This window comes from Pseudoliparis swirei, chromosome 7, assembly GCF_029220125.1.
Source record: "Pseudoliparis swirei isolate HS2019 ecotype Mariana Trench chromosome 7, NWPU_hadal_v1, whole genome shotgun sequence".
Taxonomy (NCBI): domain Eukaryota; kingdom Metazoa; phylum Chordata; class Actinopteri; order Perciformes; family Liparidae; genus Pseudoliparis; species Pseudoliparis swirei.
In genome coordinates this window covers 9,494,814-9,521,842 of record NC_079394.1, presented here as the reverse complement: position 1 = coordinate 9,521,842, position 27,029 = coordinate 9,494,814, and the positions used below count along the sequence as shown (strand labels likewise).

Sequence of the window (27,029 nt, the reverse complement as noted above, 5' to 3'; positions counted from 1 at the left end):
GTATCGTTAGTGTTTGGTTCACCGTCTGATACAATTAGTTTGACCTACAGGATAAGACTGATAAGATGAGTGTGTTTGGGAAAACTATACTTTGGGAAAAAAGGCAAATAGTTCTGCCATTGTTGACGGTGTAATTGTGCAGATTCCTTTTGGGGGCGCATATATGTATAAAGTAGCCAAATAAATACATTAAATCCTTAACACAACTGACTTACAACCATAAATCATTCTAAATCGGTTTGCATGTTAATACTATAGTCTTACCTAGTTTTGTTGATGGCAACCAGCTTCTCGATGGCCTGAGCCTGGGCGAGGGAGCGGGCATTCTCAGAGCTGTCAGTGACGATCTCATGGATGGTGTTGAGGATGGCGACCACAGTGTCCTCCTCCAGGTTTTTGGCTGGCCGCTGCTGGCCGCTCGGCAGGTTGCTCACCAAGTCCCGCATGGCATAACTTCCTGTGAACAGGAAGGTTTACAGGTGAAGCTGCTGGTAATAATGTAAACAGTGCGTTTCAGACGAGGCGAGTTCCTGTTGAGGGGAAGCCTCACATGAACTTTGGCTGAATGTTGAAGTGTATTTTTTCACACAATCGGTCAACGTGGATCTTAAATCTGTTTGTGTTGCATCGCTCATGATGTTACCAATCAGGTCCTTGTTGCGGCGGTCGATGGACAGGTTGCGCAGGGCGATGGACACGGCTCGGACCACCTTGTCGGAGTCGGAGCGCAGCAGCTCCACCAGGATGGGAAGACCTTTCTCCTTGCGCACCGTGGCTCGGATGTAGTTGGACCACTAGGGGGCGGACAGAGGGCATGGTGTGACTGCTTTTTCATATTTTTAACCTACAGAGTAAGTTAAGTAACTGTCAGTGACTGCCTGTTTGGCATTCATGCAGAGTGACAGATTCCCACTTGGGAGCAATGACCACACGTTGACGAAGCTCCATGAGGGCATTTTTTAGACATTTCTTCATGCTCACACACAACCAATACACGCCCGATCACTCAGTCACTAACTACAAGAGAGCTCAGCAACACTGCTCCTTGAGCCTGACTAATTCACACCATTACACTGTGGGGCTCTGCTTTTTTTTTTGTAACATAAAACATTAAGTTTGACATAAAAGGGTTTATCTTCTAAGCACTGGTACCCCAAGAGATGTAATTAAGCAGAGGAAGGGCACGGCTGAACCAGCAGGTGGCAGTAGTAAGCTTTAAGAAACAGGTAGATCCAGTAGAGAAGAACTAAGCAGTGGCGAAGAATGAAAAGGATTCAAAGAAGCAGCTCCGGTATCCTCCCAGGGAGCAGGGGCAAGCTGTGTCCAGATGCGACAGTGTGAGCTGCTCCACATGTGCCTGAACCTCGCACCAACATTCTGATCAGCTCCGACAGGAAAACCAATACACCAAAAGAAAGAAGATTTTTTTCTTAAAATGCCGAATTATTACACTGGTTGCGAGACTCAGGGCTGTAACTCGAAGCTGTTTACACCACTCGAGGTCGATGCGGTCAGTGCATTTAGAGTACTGAAGGACGTGTTCTCAGTCTAGAGACATGAGTGTCAAGAGAAGCGCTGCGGCGATAACGCTGCTGTGGACTGAATGCTGAAAGACACAAGCTACAGCCTCTCAGCAGATCCACAGTCGCTCTACTTGGAATACATGTCTGTTCCTGGCTCTAGAGGTTCTCACATCATCCATCAGCAGAACCAAAACATCTATCAGATGTGAAAATTTGGTCTACATTAGTTATCTCACACTTATATAGTCATACGATCACTCTTAGATGAATGGTTCTAACCAAGAAAGGTATAGCTTCAAAGATTGTGTTTGATCTACCTGATGCTGCACTGTTCACATCTTGAGATGTATTGCAGTCTAAACTGGCTATATGGTTTGCAGAGACAGAGCATCTACACCTCTGCTTCCTCTTAAGCCCATCAAACGCTCTATTTGTTCTCCAATCAAAATGCAAGATTTCTGTTCCTGAAAGGTCAATGACAAGGACAGACGTTGCAAGAATGCAATAAACGAGTAAGGACAAGGACATCGTGTCTGCGTGGTTCACCCTCCCCAACCCTGGACTCACGGTCCACTGTCCAGCGCTGAGGTTTTGCAGAGCCCCGGCAGCGGCCTCCAGGGTGTTGTAGTTCTGGCTCTCCGTCAGCAGAGATAGGTAGAGTCTCACCACCTCCGGCTGATACAGCAGCTCAAAGCCTGGGGGGGGGGAATACAGAGAAACACACACACACTGGTTAGACTCCCTGGCCAGACAGACGGCCCCATTAGGATGTGTGAAGGGACCAGCAGTAGTGCTGAGGTTTGTCTCAGACCAGAGGCAGTGTTCTTTGGCGAGGGGAAATGGGGAAGAAGCTTGGGTTTACCACAATGTGCCACGCCTCTGGTAGCGGCACACAACCTTCACAAATGCCACAACACTTGGATTGTAGCTTATTTAGCAAAGTGTCAGTGAAGAAGTCCACGGCAGACACCGGATGGGAATACACGTCTGTCCACTTGTTCTTTCTGCACTAACGTTCCCATTCATTGACACTGTTGTTTTATTGTACATACATGCTGTTATTCTGTTTTGTATATTTATTCTGTTATTTGTAAATTAGTACGTATTTGAGAGGGAGGTTTATCTCACTTGCACACATCTCATTCCACCAGTCAATCATTAGGCCTCCCACTGATGGAAACGTAATTACATTACCAGCTATTAGACGGAGCAGGCCCATGGAGACTCAACTCAAATATATTCACCCAGGGTTTTTATCATTATTGGACACATCTAGGTTTATCACTAAGTGCTTTACATGGAATCAACAAGACTCGACATAATTCACTTAAAAAGGTAACAATTTCAGAAAGAGGATGTTTCTCCTGTCAAGGTCATTTGAGCTATTCACATCTCTGGTGGGAGTCATGCATCTTTTATGATAAATCACACCACAAGTATAGGGGAGACATCTCGTCAGATTTTAATAGCTCGAATAAGAAACATTCTTAACTATTTTAATGATGGTCAAGTCACATTTTGAAGCGTGTTGAGGTTTTATTTCGCACCAATTAGAGGTGTGTTTTTTTTAATCTCTTGCCAAAGTGGAAAGTGAATGTCTTGAGAGTAAGGAATCAAAACGAAACCTGAAGTAAGGCCTTGTGCTTCAATCTGCTGCTACTCACTGAGGCTTACCAGACATATGCACAAGTTAGCTGATGCTTAGAAACTGGTGGCTAAAATCTCCTTTTACCGAATTACCATTTTACAAGCAGCTTCCTTTCTATCCTCTACAATAGCATAGAAGCAATTTAAAATCATTTTGCTATCCCTCTAGGCTCAAATTAAATAAGGAATAACCCACTGCATATTCATATGCGTTCTGAGGCCAGAAGTTCAATTTGAAACCCCCTTTATTATGTGGTCAGGGATGTATAGGAACCCTTTTTAATTGAAGGTCTGACGAGGCACTCCATTTATTTTTCCAGATAGTGTTTGTAATATGAATGCAACCCGGGTCAAAATATAAAAACATGAATTAAAACCCTTAAAAGTGCATCTTAAGATAACATCTCCTTTTTTTAATTCACTTGCTTTGTTAACTAGAAGAAAAGATGACAGTTAAAGAGTGAAGAGTGTCATTTCTGTGCTTGAGAGTTACAACAGAAACACACAAGCTGACATTTGTGCCTCTAAATCCACATCTCACACCCTTAAGTTGCAGAGAGCGGGCGGCTGGGCGCACTCGGAGATTGCCAGATTCAGACAAAGCTACATCGTTGTTAACACTAAAAAAAGAAGGGTTTTCAAACACTGTGGCATTTCCCCTCCACGATCATGCCAAGCCTGCTCCTCCAGAATGTGTGTGGGTGGAACTGGCAGGTCGGGAGGATATTACTGGTGCATCTTGAACTTATTTTCAAAGCAGAAGCAGAAGCAGGAGCCGTCATGGACGAGACCCCGCGAGTAACCATGTGCTGAAACATGAATCACATCAATAGCTTATTCTCGGTGGGGCAACACAAGAGGGGAGAGTCTGCGAACCAGAAACTCAGCAACATTCTGAATGCTCCTCATATTTCTGGGCCGACTGGGTGCACACTCAGCAAACTGGACACCATCTTGCAGGCAGTCCTGTTGACACACACTTCATCTCCAACGGCAACATTCTTTCTCTGCACAAAATGTCAGCGGTGGTAAACCTGCGTTGCCATGTTCACTCGCACCTTTTATGACAGTATTTCTCTCATATAATCTGCATATTCACATTTGCTTCTACGTGTACAGCCTGGAGTCTCGGCCTGGGAATCAAATGAAGCGACTTGTAATTTTACAGATGATGAACTCAAGAGACATTGTTTTTACAACAGACGTGTACTGTACAACAAAAGAAGAAGAGATTGGAGAAACATGCACTGGGCCTTTAAACTAATTCCTTTATCCTTCGTGGAATGTCTCAGAGAATATCTCTGCCAGAGCTTTCACTCCTTCGTCCTTAGTGGGGGCTTCATGTCAGCACCAAGAGCCCAAGGTCTTTCCTCAAAGCACCAGCCAGGTTGAGCTCTGTCTGCACTCATATGCAGTGGTGTTGTTGTTTCTGTCGTCACTCATCTCGTGCTCGCAGGTTGGCCTGGTAGTTGTCACTTTGTTAGGCAACTACAATTCAGAGTCGAGATGAGCCGTCAATGTGACCTTGGCTTTGCTCAGGACAACCCACAGCCCTACATTATGTGACAGACTGCAAACGTGATGAGATTGTTTGATTACGGAGGCATTCGCTGCTGTTGAGTTGAGAGTATGAAAGCGATCTTCTATTTGAGTTTGTGTTCCGAGTACTCAATTAAACGTGAGGTAGAACTAGACACATCATACTGAAGAAATACATCATAACAGATGAAATTCTTGTTTAAAAAATAAATAATGTGTTAGCAAAATGTATGTAAAGGAGCTAAAATGAATGGTTTTGAATCAGTTGATCAAATTGGAAAGAGGTTGCTCTTAGTGACAAATCTGTGCGTGATTCAATGAAACCAATTATATTTATCATAATAAAATATGCACAGCAAACAGCTACATGTTCCCCCAAAAATAAATATAAATGACACAAGTGATATTTGAATATTGCATGCGCACATACGTCTCTTTATAAAACAATGGCAAAGCAAGTTAAGTTGTTTAACGCTGAGGTTTGAAGTTTCTTTGGATGCAAAGTATCCTGGCTTTTTCAGGCATGTACAAGACTTAAAAAAGTGACACATCAAGTTCACTCATTCAAGTTCATACGGAACCAAAGAGTTAGACAAGCACTGGAGCTTACAGCAACACGAGTGGGCAGCTCAACGACATCATGAGGTGGAGGCTGCAAGAACTGGCACACACATTGACGGGCCGATAAACACCGGCCTGCACAAGACTTTCACTATCAACCGTATAACTGCATAGCAACTTAATGACTCAAAATATAACTCAATTAAAAATGGCAACCATAGTTTCAGTTCTGACAACCGAAACAGATGCCTGGTACACACATACATGATGTCACGAGCATTAGTTCCAAGTCCCAGTTTAGTGTATATATCCCCTGACAGACATCACACACAACTATGGCCTCCTGACAAGACTCCTGCTGAGCTCCGCTTCATAACACACACACAAATATGGCCAGTCTGTAACTGTACCACATGCAACAAATGCTCAGGAGATCTACGCTCATCCCTAAATGAGGTGAGAGGGGAGGAGAGGCAGGCTGCTTTTCAAAGCAAAAGGAAGACGGTGACATCTCCAGCAATTACGGTGATTGAGTGGTGCGCAGTGCAGAGCTTTCACTATTGGCTGCCATTAAAGCCAAGGTGTAGCGGTGTGACAGGCTGGTAAATGATAATGCATTAAATGATGGGGTCGGACGGGACACACACACACTCGTGCATACGTGTATTATATGAACACATGGAAGACTCTTCGCTCACACACTCAGACAGACACCTCTCTGACTCTGGTCTCTCCGCCTTCTGCCTTCCTCTCAGAGAGTTGGCAGCTTTTTGTGCAGAACGGAACACACACTTCTGCAAACACGTCCGTGTGCACACACAAATCCACAGGCACACCGAGCCCTCGCTTCGGGATGTCAAAAAGTGATGTTCATCGATCCAGTCTGCCGACATCGTGGACGGGCTCCTCTTCGTGCTTCTCCACAAGCGCTGTACTCGCACCGTTTATTTACTGCTCCGTTTCCAGCGCACATAATTCTTCATCGAATCAGAGGGACTTGATGGCGTATCACTTTTACAACTCATAGGGGACTTTTACAGCACTGGAGGAAGATAAAGAGAGAGGCAGATGGAGAGGAAAAAAAACGAAAAACAGCAGAAAATAAATAAATCCCTCCTATCTGTCATGCCTAATCTTCTTTCTGTCACAGGTTGTTGCTCTTACGTCGTTATTCTACGCAGGGCGATTGTAATTTCCCACATCTCTGACCTTGTGGTTAATTATAATGCTGCTGATGTCCAGTACTTCAGGAGCTGTTCTACCGTTACTCTCATTGTTCAGTCTGACGGAGAAGTGGAATACAAGGTGAGAAAAAGAGAGGATAAACAATGTGGAGCATTATGCTGACCACAGGGTCACATCCTCCCCTATGGAACACATGCATAAATAAATCAGGCCGTGCCACTGGGAAATCCTCAAGTCATCGACCCTCCGGTCACATTTCACATCTGAAACTGCTCATTCACCCTCGCCCGACCGGCGTGGACGTAAGAGTGTCTTTAGAAAAGTACACGCAGGCAGATTGGATAGTGCTATAGTGCTAATGAAGAGTCTCCTGGGGCACGGCCACAGAGGGAAGATGGCTAAATCAGCACATCATTAAAAGTATTAAGCCACTGGTATAAATATGGACTCTCTACGGTTCATTAAAAACCAAAAAGTGGAGCCACATAAACACAACATGGAAATTGGCAGGGTGTGCAGGGGCATGAGAACACTTCTGCCTTGAGTCATACAAGGTTTGTGATATATACAGGACTGTCTCAGAAAATTAGAATATTGTGATGAAGTTCTTTATTTTCTGTAATGCAATTAAATAAACAAAAATGTCATGCATTCTGGATTCATTACAAATCAACTGAAATATTGCAAGCCTTTTATTCTGATTTATTGCTGATTATGGTTTACAGCTTAAGAAAACTCAAATATCCTATCTCTAAATATTTAATATTTCCTCAGAAAAGTAAAAAAAGATTTATTAAACAGCTGAGTGTTTGTCTAAGGCTCAGGAAACCCTTGCAGGTTTCCTGAGCCTTAGACAATTCAAGTGATTTGTTTAATATATAGTATACTTTTTCATGATATTCTAATATTTAGAGATAGGATATTTGAGTTTTCTTAAGCTGTAAGCCATAATCAGCAATATTAAAAGAATAAAAGGCTTGCAATATTTCAGTTGATTTGTAATGAATCCAGAATGCATGACATTTTTGTTTTTTTAATTGCATTACAGAAAATAAAGAACTTTATCACAATATTCTAATTTTCTGAGACAGTCCTGTATATACACTACCGTTCAAAAGTTTGGAGTCACTTAGAAATGTCTATATTTTTCAAAGAAAAGCACTGTTTTTTCAATCAAGATAACATTAATCAAAAATACACTCTATACATTGTTAATGTGGTAAATGACTATTCTAGGTGGAAGTGTCTGGTTTCTAATGAAATATCTCCATAGGTGTCTAGAGGCCCATTTCCATCAACTATCACTCCAGTGTTCTAATGGTACATTGTGTTTACTAATCACCTTAGAATACTAATATCTGATTAGAAAACCCTTGTGCAATTATGTTAGCACAGCTGAAAACAGTTATGCTGGTGATATAAGCTATACAACTGGCCTTCCTTTGAGCTTGAAGTTTGAAGAACAAAATTAATACTTCAAATATTAATGATTATTTCTAACCTTGTCAATGTCTTGACTATATTTTCTATTCAATTTTCAATTCATTTGATAAATAAAAGTGAGTTTTCATGGAAGACACGAAATTGTCTGGATGACCCCAAACTTTTGAACGGTAGTGTATATATATATATATATATATATATATATATATATATATATATATTCTGATTTAAGGAGCCTATTATATTTCTAAATGGTTCCAATCGACGAATGTATGCAAATCAATCAGTTTAGGTTGTGACATACTACTTAAGAGTGGATGGTGGTACCCTTGGGTAAAATTAATGTTTACTGTTGATTATAAACTGCAGGTACCTATCAGTATTACTAGAGGAGGGGATATGCATTTAAATGAGTGTTGTCCTTCCATTTGTATTCTGGAAATGCATCTTAATGTCAGGCGTGAATGTAATCAGGCCTCTTCTCCTCTCGATAGCCTTGGATTCTAGTGAAGCCCAAACAAAGTGCACCGCCAGGCTGCGAGGGCTGTTCGCCCTTTCAGACTGACAGGATCCAGGAGTCAAAGCTTCATCTTCTTCCTCACACCCAGTTGGCCCCGGCTGAAGATTGGCATCTCTATGAGCAGCCACGGGGCACCATGCATTAGCATACCCACATGGCGGTTGGCGGCCTTGGTTTGTCTGATGTTGACAAAGAGAGGCAGAAGGTGGCAACTGGCCCGTCTCTTGGACCGCTACCCACCGGCTTTGGGGCACAAATGTGTCCCGGTGTGACGGGGTGTTTTAAGAGAGGCGAAAGGAAGTTGAGCGAAAGAGACAGAGTGGACGAAGAGGGGGGAGATATCACTTAAGGCAAAAGGTGAATATGGAACACTGCAGCCCCCTGTCCCTCCCTCCCTCTCTTTCTTCCTCCCTCCATCTTTTCCATTTCACAACGTGGGGTCCTGCTCCCGCATTACCAAAAGTCTGGTCCGTGAAAGCTTGTTTCCTACCATTTGGCACAATAGGACCCTTTTCAGCCAGCTGACAGGGGAGTACTTCCTCTTGCCTGTGCAGATGGGAAAGCAGAGTCCTGCTGTGGGCTTTTATTCCACAGAAGACACATCATCACCGGTAATAACACGCTGACGAACTGACACCAACTTGTCTAAAGTGTTCAAGCACTCCGTCTACAAAGTGCATTGTAAATGCTCCCTCCATCCCTCCCGCTACAGCCCCTGCACTTTAGCTGGGAAGGAGAGTCAAGGGGTTTCTCCCTCTAGAGCCATGGTTGTATTGGACTGGGCCTCGCAGCCATCCAGGCTTCTCCGAGGATCAACGGCGGTAATGCTCTGGTTGTTTGTTTCCAATGTCCCTCCTGCTAATGTAATAATAGGGTTAAAGTGCCTGAGGTGAAGGTGTTGGTTTATATTAGAATCTCTGTGAGGTAAAAATATTATTTCCCTTCGGATGAAAAACATATTGACAAGATAAGTCACTTTTTTTCAGCTGCTACCTCGATGTTTGGTCAAAGCTGTGCATGTCATGGATCCAGGTGCTTTTAGTTGGAAAGAATAAATGACAGCGGGGATCAAGTTAAATCCATTTTCCGAGTTGTATTTACCAATTCGTTGGGCCAGTCATGTGCACCCCAATCTAAATAATGATATGAGTGGCAGCCGTGAAAAACAGCAGAGTACCAATTTTGGAATCTGTTAAAAGGTTTAATACAAGTTATACAAGTATAGCTCATGATATTCAACATGACAACTTGACAAGATAATTGTGTATCCTGTAGGTATTTTCCTTTTGTTATTACCTTCGCATTGAAAATGCCGGAAGGTTATGTTTTGATCGCCGTGTATTTATTTATTTGTATGCGTGTTATTCGCAAAACTCAAAAAGTATTGAACAGAATCGCATGCAATTTGGTGGGATGATTGTTTATTATCCGGGGACCAGTTGATTAGATTTTGGGATCGATCGGGTCAAAGGTCATGAACAGGTCAATATCTTTCGCAGAACTCAAAATGTATTGAACCGAATTGCATGAAATTTGGTGGGATGATTGTTTATTATCCGGGGACCAGTTGATTAGATTGTGGGATCGATCGGGTCAAAGGTCAAGGTCAAAGGTCATGAACAGGTCAAATCTTCTTGAATCACATGGAATTTGGTGGGATGATTGGTTATTATCCGGGGACCATTTGATTAGATTTTGGGATCAATTGGGTCAAAGGTCAAGGTCATGGAAAGGTCAAAATCTTTTTTTTACCATAGCACGATACATTTTTGTCCAATTGGCATGCAACTAATGCCAACATGTTCATAATTCAATGCCCAATCTTGTGATATGCGAAGGTATGCGCTCTACCGAGTGCCCATTCTAGTTAAACTCTGTGTTCAGTCATTATGAAACGTTCACATTGTTTGTCAGTTATTTCTGCCAAAACACAAGTCGTAATTACAACTGTAAAACTTTTCCAAGTCGTATGAGTTAACTAAATGTAATTCAGTGTTCAAATGCCTATGATCAATGTGACGTGTTTGGACCTCTGCTGTAAAGTTCTTGGATCTGTCATGGAAACTGCGATTCCTGCATTGTGATAACGCAGGTCCGATTCCAGTCTGATGAGCCCATTCAGCGGTCGATAGGCGTGGGTCAATGTGCGGCGTAAGCCCGCACACGATGCTGCTCAACTTTGCCGATCTGGCATTGCTATCGTGAAAATGATTTAAACCATCACTATGAGAAAGACATTCAAATAAGGTGAACCCTCGCAAGTCATAACAAAGTAATCTTTCCCATCGCTACAATATGGCATCAAAGTATGGTCAGATAACCTGTGAATACAGTTAAAGTCTAAGCTCGCATGTCTTACTCAAATGGCCATGAAGATCATAGGGGAAAAGAATATCACCTTATCTTCAGCCCCGGTATGAATAATCTGAGCTCAAGGAGACCGAACACATATTCTGAAAGCAGAACTCCTGGTGTTGTCTTCATGCAGACAGGCTGAATCAGTTCATTCCATCCTCCATCTAAATATTTATATAGAGCAACAAATAGTATTATATGATACAGTTTTATTGGAGACTGGTATATTGTGACTTGATACTTTATTATATGTGTTGATCACATGTGGTTTTATTCATTGTTATTATTATTGAGTATTTAAGGAGTGCATGTAGGATCTTCATTCTACGCGTGCATGTAGGATTATGACGCTGAAAGACAAATGTTCCTGTGGGACATCAAAGTGTATGTTATCTATCGTATCTTACTTTTCATCACACATTTTGTGAATGCCTCTTATACTGATGAACCGTTTACACACTGGGCCATGAGGCTGAAGCTGAACGGCTGCCGTGCGCCCTGCATATCACACGCAATGCAGATACATGTTTGGACTGTTATGAAGCCGTCTGCAGATCAAGTTCAGACACAGGGGAACCTGGCTATGTGCTGGGAACATCCATTTTGATCTATTTCTTCATTTCTTTCTCTGCTTTTCTCTCAGCTTGCCTCTCTCTCAACCTCCCATACCTCCACCACTAAAACAAAACGGACTAACAACGGCCTCTACCTCGTCATGCGGACAATATGTAGAAATGAAAGAGCGCACACTTGTAGCCCTGGGGTTGCTATGGAAACGCCATCCCCATCGCCACTCACAATCTGTCCATTTGACGTTCATGTGAGAAAGTTGGACAAGAACCAGCGAAGCAAGGAAAAGGAACAAACTGATTTCCAATGTGTTCATTAAACAGCAGAATCACCTGCGTATTCAAGGGACGCCCCTCATTCAGAGGTAATACGTTTACGACTTGCTGACTGGCAACTAAAACAGCTTTGAATTGAGACCTTTCTCAAGCGTACCAACGATTCCCCTGGTTCCAAACAAACGGGGCAAAACGCTGCCCTGAGGGCTGCAATTACTGGCCGAGCTCTGCTAACGCTCCGTGTAAGTTTACGTTTAGTAGCAACAGCAGCTTCAGACACTCAAGTGCTTGGGAGTGGAGAGGCATATGCATCTGCTTTTGAGCGCATCAGTGTGCATGAGTGTGTGCATTTAGTCAGAGTGTGGTGTGTTTCAGCGTCAACTCGAGTGTCTGCTCTCTTTACCCAAGCAAGTCACGTCCTCACACCGACACACACACGCAACTAGAAACTCAGGCAACGGCCACAGCCTGCTGAAGAGAAAGAGATATGAAATATGGAGAGAGAGAGAGAGAGAAAGAGAGAGAGAGAAAGCTGTGGGGGGCGGACAACGTTTCCTATTTTCCTGTTTGGCAGTTTTAGTTGTTCATCTGAGCCTGAAAAACAAGCTCAAGTTGTCCAGCTGGTGTTGTGTTCTCAACAAAAATTCCAATGACAGTTTATTCCGAACATGCTGCATCTACCGACATCTGACAGGGACTGCACAAAGACAGTGTGCATCAACGGAGGAGGATGAGAGGAGAGGAGGAAGAGGAGGAGAACAAGGGGAGGAAGGGAGAGGAAACAGAGAAGGGAAGGAACACAGGTGACCAGCGAGCAGGGAAGAAATATGTGGGATAGGGAGAGGAAAGAAAAAGGTAAAAAGGAGTGAAGGGGGAGGATGGATTGGTTAAAGGTGGACATTTCTGCTAGGATTTGAGATATGGATTTCGCATTGGTGGATGGCACAGCTGTCTAGTAAATAGTCCACAGAGATGTATTGACCGGGTCAGGGCTACAAGACAGTAATGAGAGGGAAAAGAAAGAAAAAAACGTCATCTACAATCTTCCAGAAAAAAAACCCGGATGTACTGCATCACGAGCAAAATGACGTGCTCGACAGTTTGGGATGGGGGTTTGGAGTTTGGCAGTCCAGCCTTCGGGAATAAGCCGATATAAACCGGTCGACTGCTTGCGCGTGTGAGGGGGTTCATAGAGATACGGCAGTGACTGGAATGAGGACTGAAGATAGAGGCCTGAAGCTTTGGTGCCTCCGCAGACCAGTTCCTAGCATCAACGGAGGCGTTTATACTCTGTGCGCTGTGAGCTGCATTATTCTCCAAAAAGCCAGAGGGCGTACAAGCAAAATGCACTGAAAATAATTACAAAAGACAACGAGTGGAACCTTTAGATATTCCCATTGACTATAGGTGTAGGCAGCGATAAGCCAGAAGCCAACCTCCACAATGACGAGGAGGGATTGGAATACATTCATGGACTACTTTATTACATGTGTATAAGCCCTGTATAGAAGTCAAATATTAATTGCATTATGATGAAACATCGGTCGATCAACCATTTTGATTTGATTTGATTTCCTGAAATGTAAATTTTTTAGACCTGTTGTTTCTAAGGCATTTAAAAGTATATTGGTCTTCTTTGTATGATCCCATGGCATGTAAATAGTGCTTTTATCAGTGATCTCCCCGGCTTCATCATGGCAAGTATAGGTTTAGACTGAGGCAAATGTAGAGGAAGGGGGAATGGGGGAGGAGAACGGAGGGGCATATGGGCTGATGAGGGTCTGGATGATGGACAGCAGTGCACATACACACACTAGATTCACATTAAAGTCCGTTGTTGAATTCCTGGTTTAGAGCTTGTGATAACAGTACTCAATATTTTGGTGCCAATAAATAATCCAAGCAAGGAACATTTTCATTACCACAAGAAAACGGTGCAGGAAAGACTGGTGCATGAGATACATTCATCTCCTGTGAATGTGGACGAAGGATGTGATTAAAAACCTGTTGATTTCGGGCTTTCTCGTGTTTCTCTGAATCACATTGTATTTGGAGGTCCTTTTGGTTTAGTTGTTCTGCTTTTTCTTTTGTCTCCCTGTGTGTTAACTGGTCTAAAAGCTTTCACCTGAGTTAATGTGTTGTTCTGTCGACAGCATGTCAGGCCTCCACGCAGCCATGGTGCAGTACACCCACCCACACAGGTGTCACTTAGCGTGCCTAATTAGACCTCTCTTCAGGACCGGGTGGGTACGGGCAAAGCGATAGCCGTGGCTCTGACTTTGTTGTTGCTGTACCTTCTGGGGTAGAGCACACGGGTAACAGTGGTCATCGCTCCATCCATTTGATCCGTGTGGGTGTGCAGGACCTCGTCGTTGTTCTGGCTGTTTTTACTCGGATAATTTTGCACGCTCCGGGAGAGGGTGAATATTTTTAGAAGCAATAGTTTGTGTAATTCAACGGCGATAGTCAACATTTAAGCCTTTGTGTGTAAAATTGAGAAGGAGGTGGGGAGTTTCTGATGTGTTGCTGTACAAGCAATGCACCCCAATACAATAGAACACAGCATCTCAGAAAACACAGGTGTTTTAGGGGTTTGGGTTTTGACTGTTTCACCTTAAATTCGGACTATTTAAACATCCTGGTGCACCAAAGCCGGACCGCTAGCCCCTAAACAAATGCAAACCTCCGACTAGACTCTGCATTGAATGCGTGATGCCAGCTGTGATGGTGTTTGACGGTGGAGGGGTTTCCTGTCTCTGGTTCGGTGTCAGCACCCATCTCTTATTTTCTGCTCCCTCCAGCCTCGCCAGCTCCCGCCCACCCTCCTGTGAAATAGAATGCTAAAGTGTGATGGATACTCTGGATTAACTCTCGCCTTGGAGGATGACGGTCGATGCTTTTCTCCCCATACATACACACACAGCGGACGCTGTGGTCAATTTTTCTCAGGTTATATTATCTCCCTGTGCAACGATCTGACAAACAATAGCATCTCTAATAGCCACATAATAAGACCCTCACGGTAAAGGGCACAGGCCACTTAGTGTTTGCACGTGTGTATGCGAGAGCATATTTGTGTGCGTTAATGAATTTGTGTGTGTGTGACCGTGTTTGTGGACAGCTGTGTGAATTAGGATTTGGATGTGTGTGTGTGTGTGTTTGTGTGAGTTTGTGTGCTTATAAGAGTCGAATGAAAGGCAGTAAGGATGAGATGAGTTGCCCCCGCCGGCTTAAACCCATCGTCAAAATCAAACGTAAAACCCAAAATACTTGTGTTTATACACCAGACAGATTCTCGCTCGCTTACATAAATAGAAGCTTAAATCTTTCTCCTTAGACCATTTGTACTTCCCCGCCTCTCGTTCATGGCTGTTGTATTCGTTGGAGGAATGTTGTTAACACCTCGGCCTTTCCGCACTCAATCAAATTTGATGTTCCATTGGATATAAACGATGGTTGAACCCTGAAATATAATCCAAAGCATCGTGCTCGCCTGGTGTAACTGACTGATTTTATGGTGAGAGTCAAATCTCAGTGGAGAGACAGTTTGATTGGATGCTTTCCATAACTAAACTCTTCTCTGCTCCATCTGACCCTCTCCTTTGATTTTAGCAGAAACAAGTGCCTAAATGCACCCCAAGGACGTCTTTCCTTGGGGTGCATTTCGGCCTTCCTGTTTACAACAGTCTAGACTGTTTACGACCAATATTTCATAGACTGTTTACCAGTAACAGGACAGTGGCAAATTCTGGAGGGGGGCATTTTTCCCCCTCACTAAGCTTCTGCTGGAGCTCCAGCAATTCTCGTCGGCACGCCATTAATCAGCTTTTAATTAGATTAAAGCGCCTCTCACAGAAACAGGAAGTAGCACTCTTGTGCCTCGAACGGGGCCAAACAAAGGCTCCAATTGGCAAGTACATCTTCATCCTACTTCCCTGGAATCGGCCATGTCTCGTAATTATCCCTTTGCTTCCAGTGCTCAGGTTTTGGGAGTTTGGAGAAAAGAGACATGCCAGAGCTGTGGATTCCCCACATCTTTTAGAATCCCACAGAGCCTCGTAGGAGGAGACGCACTGATCTGGGTACTGCCATTTTTAAGTGTTAGGAAAGTTTAAACAACTTGAGAAATAGTTGATCACTGATGTTGCAGTGGGTGGAAGTACGAGGTTTATGAACTGCCACAGTGCTGGGAATTATACTTTGCCTACTATCCTTTGCCCAGCACAGGTGGAGGAGTTCTGCTATGCATCAACACACACAAGCACACAAACACACATGCTAATCTGCAAGGACTTTGTTCCACTCATGATGTGTGGAGCAGCCACGACAATGAGACCTCCTAGGAATAGCATTATGCAAACCTCTTTGTATTTCCAACAAAGCACAAGGTGGTCCCATTTAAATAAACATCTTGCTCCCTTCATTTGTTTTTTTACTCCTCCTCGCCTTATTATCACTCCTTTTCATCACTGCCTGTGTGAAACAGCTCTCCATATGAGAAGGATGGAGGGGCGAGTTAAAGGAGCAAAAATGTCCGCTGCAAGCCGCTGGCTATCCACATAATGAGCCCCTTTTCTGTATCGTGGAGTGCTTGTTTTTGTTATCAACATTTAAGTGATTGGTATGGGATTGAGAAGTTTTGGGTTATCCGTGGCTCGTGGTCTTTACACTTAAGATGATATCTGCACCTAATTTATTATACTGTATTTACACATATATGCGTCTGTCTCCAGAATGCTAATCTGGTTCATCCCTATTTTAGCGTGATAAGAATACGTAAAATGAGCAAGTTGTTTGCTCAGCAATGCAGGTCGTCGTCTGATTCAATGGTTGTACTGATCTGGGATCAGGTCAATGCTAAACTTTTACTGCATGCAAACACAAGCAACACTTTCTTACAGTTGCTTTAATGTAACAAGGAGAAGAATGACTCATTTTAGTGTGAGGCTATTTAACAGGCTGTTTACTGATGTAGTTCACTTTTAAGATTACTTATGCAACTTCAAGCGGAATGGATGAGTTTACATCTTTTCAACAACAATCTAATTTATTTGTCTCGAATGCTTCCTGGCTGCAATTCCATTTCGCTTTTATTTTTCTATCAGGTTAACTAACCAATCTGCCCGAGACCCATGAAGTGGGTGTAAATGGGGTAATATAACATCTGTGCCTTGACTCAGAGGCATCAATTATTGCAACATGGGGTTAAGTGTCTTCCCCAAGGACACATCGACATGATTGAAGGATGACCCTAAACCACCACTGAGCCACAGTCGCCGCCCCAAGGAAGGAAGTAAAGAAGGTGTAATGAAGGAAATGCAATGACTGAGACAGAGAGCGATACAAGGTGCCAGACAGTCTGAATCCAACTTTGTGTGGAGTGGACACTGAGTGTCAGGATAGCAGCTGAGAGTGAGATAGTATGTGTGAATGTGAGTGAGCATGTGTCCGTATAAGTGTGAGATGTTTATATGCATGCTTTTTGTTTGTGCGCACGCTTTGCGTGTACCACATTCCGGGCGCACACACTCACGAAGGTAGCCGTCTTCATTTGGCGTCTCACTTGGCTGTGAAATGTGGCGGCAGGAAGTGAGGAATAGGAGGTGAAGGATGGACGCAGCTGAGTGGTGCGTTTATTCTGAACAAAAGGGTAAGTGATTCCACCCAAGTGGTCAACAAGCTGCAATCTAGCAGGAACTCAGAAAGGCCAAGAGCCGGCTTTCACTATCTGGGTGTTGAATTCCTCAACCATGAAAAACGGAGAGTGCCTACATAGGACCGCTGCTTGGGATTTGCGATGGCAAGTAAATTGTGATGATGATATTCTGCTTTAAGGAGGTGCAAAGTAGACACATAACAGGGCAGAATTTCCCCTCCCGCTGGAATTGTGCTACTCTGAAGCAAACTTGGCAGCACTTAATGACGCAAAGAGACTTTATCTTGAAAAATGGATCCGCTCGAACATTTTTGCTCACAGCAGCAGGACATTCGTCGAGCCGTCGGACAAGACGATTGTTTATCTCGCCGCAGATTACGAGCCATAGAGATATTGCAGTGAGGATTAGAAGAATCACATTCATGCCACGGAGACATAAATGGAAATATTCCTCCTCCACAACCGCAAGAAGGGACAAACAATGCAAGTGTAGCTTCGCTTTTCCTTAATTCAATTAAACTTGTGACTTTTCAGACTTCAAGATTCTGCGATGCATCTGAGACGGAGATGACTCTCATCGCAAAGCAGTCGATGTTCATTACACTGCACATCGAGATCTCCAGTGGGACGATATCAAAGAGGGTTGTACAATGAAATACATAACAGCTTGCACTAGTGTTGTTTGTCAACTAAAATCTCCCCGCAAATTAAATACTCTGCTTGCAAGACAAAGCAGCGAGGCGCGTTATAGTTGTCGTCTTGGTAAACGCTGCCGCTTTATCAATTTTCAAGAGTGTGCGAGGTAAAGGGGAGCACAATAAATCTCCCAGGGATGGAGAAAGCGCTGAAGTGGCAGAGAGAAAAGAGAAATGAGAAGTGGTAAGAGAGGTAGATGGAGAAAGACAGAGAGAGCAAGAGGCCAAAAGTTGTGGAAAGCACCGACACCATGACTGCTGAGTCAGAATGCCCTTGTTGTCAGATATGACAAATTAGCACTACTTTATGCAGCTGGGATTGATGTCAAAAATATTCATCATGGTGGGAATAAGCTCTGCCAGAAGAAACAGCGTTCACCCACAACGTCTCCAATTATTTCCTCGTATAAAAACAGAACAGTGCTGCTGGCCAAGAGGTAAAAGGCAAACAGGAGTTTAATATGCAGACTCCTGATTAATATCACGATGATGCTCCATTGACTATCGGCTGATATATGAACTCAATGTGGTCAGAAAGGAAACTTTCTACCAACAACTCACGTTTTACTTTTTTTTAAAGTCATGTTAGCAGGAAGGATGTAGGAATGGTGATTTTGGCTGGCCGGTCAGCCGATCCACCACTTCGGTTCGGACTAAGTACGGCTTCCCAGATCCTCGATTCTACATGCCAATTCATGATCGTCCCCATCTGTGGTGCATAATGTAAATTTCGCCATCTGCCCAAATCTCAAAAAGGTCGCCGAACTATAAACAAATGGTTTTGAGCTAGAAAAGCAAAGTGGATGCTTGCTTCCTGCACTATATATACTGTAAGGACTGTATTACCTATTATTGGTCCTATTCTTGTTTAGTTATCTCAGACACCGTTTTTATTTTTTTGACTTTTTTTCAATAGCACAAAGGAGCTCTTCTTGTTACCATCAGTAGGTCACCATCAGTAGGTCACTGTCAGTAGGTCCCCATCAGGTATTCTCATGGAAATGTGGAACTTGTCTTTGTTTGCATTTCCCCGATTGCATTATGTATATATACTGTGGTTTACTGGAGCTCATTGAAAAACACACCGCCATGCTGAGAGAGGATGTGAGGCTCTTCGCTGTGCTGCATCGTGACACCGCTCCGACAATACAGTGGAGAGGGACAAGGCTAAGAAAGAGCAGATGAAGGGAGGAAGTGAGGCAAGAGATGGAGGCTGCATAAAAGGTAAAGGCTAATTAATTTGAAGCGCTGTGTTTCTCTACGCGTTTCTATATTCTATCCAACCTCCACTTCTGGTTGGATAAGTACACGCCCCTTTAACTGACCTTTCTCCAATCTAAAGGTTTACGCTTTGGTTTCGACTAACTGTTGGGAAAATGTTTAATCATCTTAGTAGCCGCCACACTTAACGGCTCTTTAATTAAATGCGAGTGTTCACAATTAATTACTTTTATTACAGCCACACCCTAATGGACGTCTCGACTGATGAATGTGCCTGCAACAGGTCCCATTTCTGGTGAACCTGCATGGACAAACTAACTCACTCAACCAATTAAGGTCAACAAAGTGGCCACATAATCAACTGAGAATCTGGCGAGACAAGTCGACTTAAAAACACTGAATTGATTTTTTAAATATAGTGAACAGAATGTAGATGAGTGGGTTTTGATGTGAAATAATAAACAGCTGCGTCTGGGTCAATGCTTGTAAGACTTCAACCCGAAGTACATTTTGTATAGCATCTAGGGTGTAATACCAGGAATTGCAGCAGTATTATTACTTTGACAATACTTTAAATTTTGAGGACATTTATTATTCTTTATGCTATGTTAAACTTACTGTTAGCTTCATATTTTGATCTTATTATGTAACGATCAGCAGGAAAGTGGACTTTCCCAAAAATGTCATGCTATTTCTTTAAGGGGCTGGATAATGTCACCCGACTTTGCAGTTCCAAAGCTTTATCTCTCACTTTCTTTCTTATCTTTTCACGCACACACTTCCGCACACAAACCCAAAATATAATCATTTCCCACTGCCACGTCCAGCCTGACCTCCCTCAGTCCGACATAAGATCAGGACCGGGATACACATGTAATCTGGTATATCTCTCTTACCCATCGCCACAGAAAGAGAAATACTCACCAGACGACCAGGGGATGTGCCGTCGGCGGAGGGATATGTACGTGCCTGACACTAACAAACATACATTTTCATATCGAAACATACAAGGCATCCAGATGACTTTCATGGCCTAGCAGTCACCAGCACTTTCACCTCCGATGTTTCCTGAAGAGCAAAAAGTGATAAATGTGCTTTAAAAGTCAACGTGGGTTTCGCTCTACTGATTAAACGTATTATCCATGCACCTCACTGTTGTTATTCGACCCGTGTGTGGAGCTAATAAACGTCAAATATGATTTGTCTGACTGTGAGCAAAAAAATGCAGAGTGCTCTCTCCAATGTGAACCCACACACACACACATTTCAGCCGCGTTTGACATTTAGCCCTATAACGATAATTGCTTTCCCTGAATTCAAAACTCCGAAGGGTGTTGTTAGCACATTGTGTAACGTAATCGCACCGCAGTTGTAACCGCCGTAGATCCACAGTCTCAGCGTGCCAGCTTGGCTTTCAGCCATGAAAACCTTTAGGAGTGATGCAAAAAAAGGCAAAAAAACGGTGTAACTTGGAAAAGCAATTAACACAGCAATTAACTGTGATCTAGTTTAATGAGAGCCGTGTTAATGCTGCTAATTAACAGCCAAACAGGAAGTGGTCTTGACTTTGAGTGCGTGCTACGAGACACTGAAGAAGGTGCTGATTTGTAAATGCCTAATAAGGGTTTGAGACATGTGCGAACAAATTTCACGGACACCACTCGACATATGGACATCAGCACACACACACACACACACACACACAAAACACACACACCTCCGATGTAGCCTCAAAAAGCAAACAACACTGGTAATGGTACTCCTGGTTTACTGGGATGGGGTTCGATTCCCTGAAGTGTCCTGCTACTTTTTTGACAAACATTGAAGGCCATAATATTTTCATTGTCACTGTTACTTAAAATAGTCTTTAATGTTTCCTACATTCACTAATTACCTGTATCTATTTGATCTATTTTAACAATAATTCAGATGGTCATAAAATATGTATGGGATAACATTTTCTTGACTCCATTGTTTTATCCGAATATAGCATTCCAAAGTTAATGGAAAATGCTTTAATATTGTTAAACTTTTACTCTGCTCAGATGTTGACGATATTATCTGGCCGGAGAGCATTTTTTGTTGTTGCGGTTTAAATTCCAAAGTGTAGTCTAAGACCACAGGACTAGAGAATCAGTTGTGTATACATATTTATTTTACTCGACTACATTTCAACATGTCATTTAAGTGTTTAACTGAGTATACGGGTGACTAAGGAGGTTAGATTATGACAACAGTAACTCAGTTCATCCATCCATCCATCGGTCCCCCTTTTTTGAAAATGGGAACTACCACCCCAGACACTACACTACACCACAGTTCCTGACCCCCATGCGACATTGAAGAGGCTTGATTTCATCCACCCCTGGGCCCCTCTGCCAGGGATGTTGGTGCGAGTCTTGCACAAGTCTTCCATAGGCACTGTTCCTGCAGCTGAACCGAGTAGATTGCAAACGGTCTTCATGCTGTCGTATGTTGGCATACGACAGCATGAAGACCGTTTGCAATCTACTCGGTCAGCCCGATGACCACCTCCTGGATGCCGGGAGAAACACCAATCAGTTCTTCACAAAGGAATACTGCGCTCCCGGTTATTCAACATGGAGACTGAAAACGCCAAGAGAGTTCACAAATGTAACCGGAGTCCGGCCCAGCACTGCAGGTTATGTAAGTTAGTCTGTTCAAGGAAAGAGGAGTTGATCTCCTCCGCGAATCGCCACCTTAACGTGGTGGAGGAGTTTGAGAGGCTCAGTGATCCTGGGAGCTATGATGTCGTGGGCCCTGGTCGGGTTTCACAAGGCAAATAGGTTTCGGAGGAGAGCCCAGACTAAGAGCGGTTCAAAAAACTGGTGGATAGCAGCCAACGGAGTATAGCTGCCTCGCCTGGACAAGGGAAACCGGGGCACCCTCCTGGACCCAGGAGTGGAGCTCGCCGGCGAGGTCGGGAGCTATGTAGACCGGGCGGCGGGGCGGGCAGGGGGCCTGGGCGAGCCGATCGCAGGCAGCATAGACAAGCTCTAGGGACGTGGAACATCGCATCGCTAGCCAGAGCTGGTGTTGGAGGAGAAGCGGTATAAGCTAGATATAGCTTGGCTCTGGAACCAAGCTCTGCTGAGCGCTGCTGTGTTGGCGTTTTCCCAGGCGAACGAGAGGGTCGCCTCCCTGCGCCTACGGGTTGCGGGGAGTAAGGCTCTGACTGTTGTATGTGCTTATGCACCAAACAGCAGCTCAGAGTTTCCGGCCTTCTTGGAGTCGGTGGGAGGGGTCCTGGAAAGGGCGCTGCCTGCCGATTCCATAGTTGTCCTGGGAGACTTCAACGCTCACATGGGCAAGGACAGAGAAACCTGGCGGGGGGGATTGGGAGGAACGGCTTGACCGAACTGAATCCGAGCGGTGTTTTGTTATGGACTTCTGTGCTAGCCACGGTTTGTCCAGAACGCACACCGTGTTCGAACATAAGGTGGCTCATACGTGTATCTGGTACCAGAACACAAGGACCTGTACACAGAGTCCAAATACAGGTTTAGCAAGGCGGTGAGAGATGCTAAACGACTGTACTCTGAGAAACTGCAACAGCAGCTCTCAGCAAACGACTCTGCTTCTGTCTGGAGAGGGCTCAGGCAGATCACCAACTACAAGCCCAAATCACCCCACTCCATGAACAATGTGCTTCTGGCAGACGAGCTAAATGAGTTCTACTGCCGCTTTGAAAGACAATGGAGCAGTCCTGAGACCATCCCCCACAGCCCCACCAACAAGCCACAGACCATCAGCCCACCCTCCCCAGCCCATCAGGGGCTCACACCTTTGGAGCACCCTCCATCAACTCAGCGACGCCGCTCGACATCCTGGAGAGAGCAGTCAAGAGGCTGTTTAAAAAGCAGAACCCCATAAAGCAGCGGGCGGACTCCGTCTCCCCTCCACCCTGAAGCACTGTGCGACCAGCTGTCTCCGGTGTTCACCGACATCTTCAACACCTCCTGGCACGTTCTGGATGCCAATGCCCAGCCTGCTTCAAGGCCTCCACCATCATCCCGTCCCCAAAAACCCAAGATCACAGGACTCAATGACTACAGGCCCGTCGCCCTGACCTCTGTGGTCATGAAGTCCTTGAACGCTTGGTCCTGTCACACCTCAAGACCATCACCGACCCACTCCTGGACCCCTGCAGTTCGCCCACAGAGCCAACAGGTCTGCAGACGATGCAGTCAACATGGCCCTTCACTACATCCTCCAGCATCTGGACTCCCGAGGAACCTACGCCAGGATCCTGTTTGTGGACTTCAGCTCTGCCTTCAATTCCATCATCCCGTCCCTGTTGCAGGACAAGCTCTCCCAGCTGCACGTGCCCGACTCCACCTGCAGGTGGATCAGAGACTTCCTGACCGACAGGAAGCAGCACGTGAGGCTGGGGAAACACGTCTCAGGCTCCCGGACCACCAGCACGGGTTCCCCAAGGCTGTGTTCTCTCCCTCTGCTGTTCTCCTGTACACCAACAGCTGCACCTCCAGTCACCAGTCCGTCAAGCTCCTAAAGTTCGCGGATGACACCACCCTCATTGGACTCATCTCTGGCGGGAACGAGACCGCCTACAGGTGGGAGACTGACCACCTGGTGACCTGGTGCAGCCAGAACAACCTGGAGCTCAACGCCTGAAGACAGTGGAGATGGTTGTGGATTTCAGGAGGAATGCAGCCCCACCCGCCCTCTCATCCTGTGTGACTCCCGCTGTGTGTCCCTACCGCTTCCTGGGCTCCATCATCTCCCAGGACCTCAAGTGGGAGCTGAACATCGGCTCCATCTCCAAGAAGGCCCAGCAGAGGATGTTCTTCCTGAGGCAGCTGAGGAAATTCAACCTGCCAGGGAAGATGATGGTACAGTTCTACGGCCATCGTTGAGTCCATCATCTGCTCCTCCATCACCGCCTGGCACCCTGCAGCCACAGCCAAAGACAAGTGCAGGCTGCAGAGCATCATCCGCCCGGCCGAGAGGGTTATCGGCTGCAATCTGCCTTCCTCCAGGTCCTGTTCACTTCCAGGTCACTGAAAGCCAGAAAAGATGTCGCCGACCCTCCCACCCTGGACACTCCCTGTTCGAGTCCCTCCTCGGGAGGAGGCTGCGTCCATCATGACCACGACCTCCCGCCACACCAGTTTTTTTTTTCGGGCGGTCGGGCTCATCAATGGACCCGGGACTGACTGACTGTCACCCCAGGACTACCACCTCTTCTTCCACCTTCCTCTCCTCCTTCTTCCCGCTCCTTCCTCTTCCTCCTCCTCCTCTTCCTCCCTCATCCCTCCTTGCGTTGATTGTTGTTTGTCATGTCCAAATGTTGCACCTTCCACCAAAAAAAATTCCTCGTTTGTTTGTGAAAACATTCATTCTTTGGCAATAAACCTGTTTCTGATTCTGATTCTGATTCTGATTAAGCCGAAGATCATTTGGCTTTGTCATCGTATCATCTGATCTGCCACCGTATGTCTTGGACACTCGGAGAGAGGAGCCGTGATCGAGTTTTTGCATCCGCGACCACCGCAGCTGCAGAAGCTCGAAGATGCAAAAACTCGAGCATGCCTCCTTTACTTGACGCCATGTCTCCTGCACTTGACACCATGTCTCCTGCACTTGAAGCTATATCTCCTTTACTTGATGTCACGTCTCCTGCACTTGAAGCTATATCTCCTTTACTTGATGTCACGTCTCCTGCACTTGAAGCTATATCTCCTTTACTTGATGTCACGTCTCCTTTACTTGATGTCACGTCTCCTGCACTTGAAGCTATATCTCCTTTACTTGATGTAACGTCTCCTGCACTTGAAGCTATATCTCCTTTACTTGATGTCACGTCTCCTTTACTTGATGTCACGTCTCCTGCACTTGGCTCTATATCTCCTTTACTTGATGTCACGTCTCCTGCACTTGGCTCTATATCTCCTTTACTTGATGTCACGTCTCCTTTACTTGATGTCATGTAAAGAATATATATATTATAGCTTAGCATAGCCTAGTGTATTGTGCATAAATGTTATGTGTAAAGTGGAAAAACACTGGACGAGAGTTAGAAACATCAGCAGGGCATTCCGGCGCCTGAACTGATCAAAGAAGATAACAGTGACACACGAAAGAACTTTATGCACCAACGCTCACCCTAGATTTGAATAGAACAAAGCAACACTCATGAACAGGAGAGCCACAGAGACAACTACTGAGCGCAGATAAGATAAGGAAAGGTCCAGCTTTGACAATTAATATCCGGATTCAACCACAGCCCTCTCACACACACACACACACACACACACACACCTACACTGGCCCTTTGTAAATATCCTGGGAACGACCTTCTCGCCACAGCGCATCCCACCTAGGAAGAGATAAGACTATCTTAGAAAACTCCCCAGCTCAGTCAAGGAAGCTACATGTGAATTCCATCTTCCTTTCTCTTTTTCACAAACATATGCACTCATTGGCAGACGAGAAGAACCAATGAAGGAGCGACAACGGCAGAAACAGAGGAACAAGAGCCAATGAGAAAACCCCACCCCCTTATCTCCTGACCAATCAGAACTGGTCCTTTCGGCTATTTAAAATGGCTGCACACTCTGAACCGGCGTCTTCTCTCCAGCGCTGGGGCCACGGGTCCCAGCTGAGGAGGGGGGTCCATGCATGATGTCTACTTGTATCCTGAATTCTGAATAAAACGCTAATAAATGTAACGTAGAAGTCTACCGCTATTTTCTTCCAGTGAGTGTCGTCCAGGTGGTGTGTCGCTGTCCAACTCCAACAGTCACGTCTCCTGCACTTGACGCTATATCTCCTTTACTTGATGTCACGTCTCCTTTACTTGACGCCATGTCTCCTGCACTTGACGCTATATCTCCTTTACTTGATGTCACGTCTCCTGCACTTGACACTATGTCTCCTTTACTTGATGTCACGTCTCCTTTACTTGATGTCACGTCTCCTGCACTTGACGCTATATCTCCTTTACTTGATGTTACGTCTCCTGCACTTGACGCTATGTCTCCTTTACTTGATGTCACGTCTCCTGCACTTGACGCTATATCTCCTTTACTTGATGTTACGTCTCCTGCACTTGACGCTATATCTCCTTTACTTGATGTCACGTCTCCTGCACTTGACGCTATGTCTCCTTTACTTGATGTCACGTCTCCTGCACTTGGCGCTATATCTCCTTTACTTGATGTCACGTCTCCTTTACTTGATGTCACGTCTCCTGCACTTGACGCTATATCTCCTTTACTTGATGTCACGTTTCCCGCACTTAGGGTGACCAGACGTCCGGATGTAGGCTGGACACACACACACACACACACATATTATACAGACTCACACATGTGCAAATAAACAAAGCAAATAATCATTATATTACCATCCAGATGCACTGCATACTAACTTGCTTTTATGACTGTTACAAATGCCTGTCAGTGCCAAGAGAGAGACTGCACACACACACACACACACACACACACACATACACACACACACACGATAGAACCATTTGCAGCGTCTGGGGACTAAGATGTACTTCTCATGTTATTCTACAATATTTAAAACATATATACCTGTTGGTCACAGAACAGGAGAGTAGCCAGTAACTTGTGTCTGAATATGGTCAAGAAAAGCAATGTCCCTTCAACCCAAAAGCAATTCAATCAACTTTTCAAATAACAGCAAAACACATCTTTCCAGCCACCTTTGTGTGTTGCTGACATCCAATTTCTCCAACATGGTAATGCAGATACAGCAATATGGCTTTTCGGCTAAATCTATAGCAGGTCTTCTCTACGGCAATAATAATTTAAACTCATATAGCGCTTT

General features: G+C 44.7%; 1 protein-coding gene across 5 annotated transcripts in view; it reads right to left on the bottom strand.

Moving 5' to 3' along the window:
* Window positions 1-27,029, bottom strand: part of arvcfb (ARVCF delta catenin family member b) — a 125,718-nt gene that overhangs the window by 13,220 nt on the left and 85,469 nt on the right. For all 5 annotated transcript variants that reach the window (XM_056418705.1, XM_056418707.1, XM_056418706.1 and 2 more), the window contains 3 exons: window positions 2,091-2,218; window positions 644-794; window positions 265-457 (listed from right to left, as the gene is read on the bottom strand). In XM_056418705.1, coding sequence (XP_056274680.1) covers window positions 265-457; window positions 644-794; window positions 2,091-2,218 — 472 coding nt within the window. The remainder of the gene's footprint in view (window positions 1-264; window positions 458-643; window positions 795-2,090; window positions 2,219-27,029) is intronic.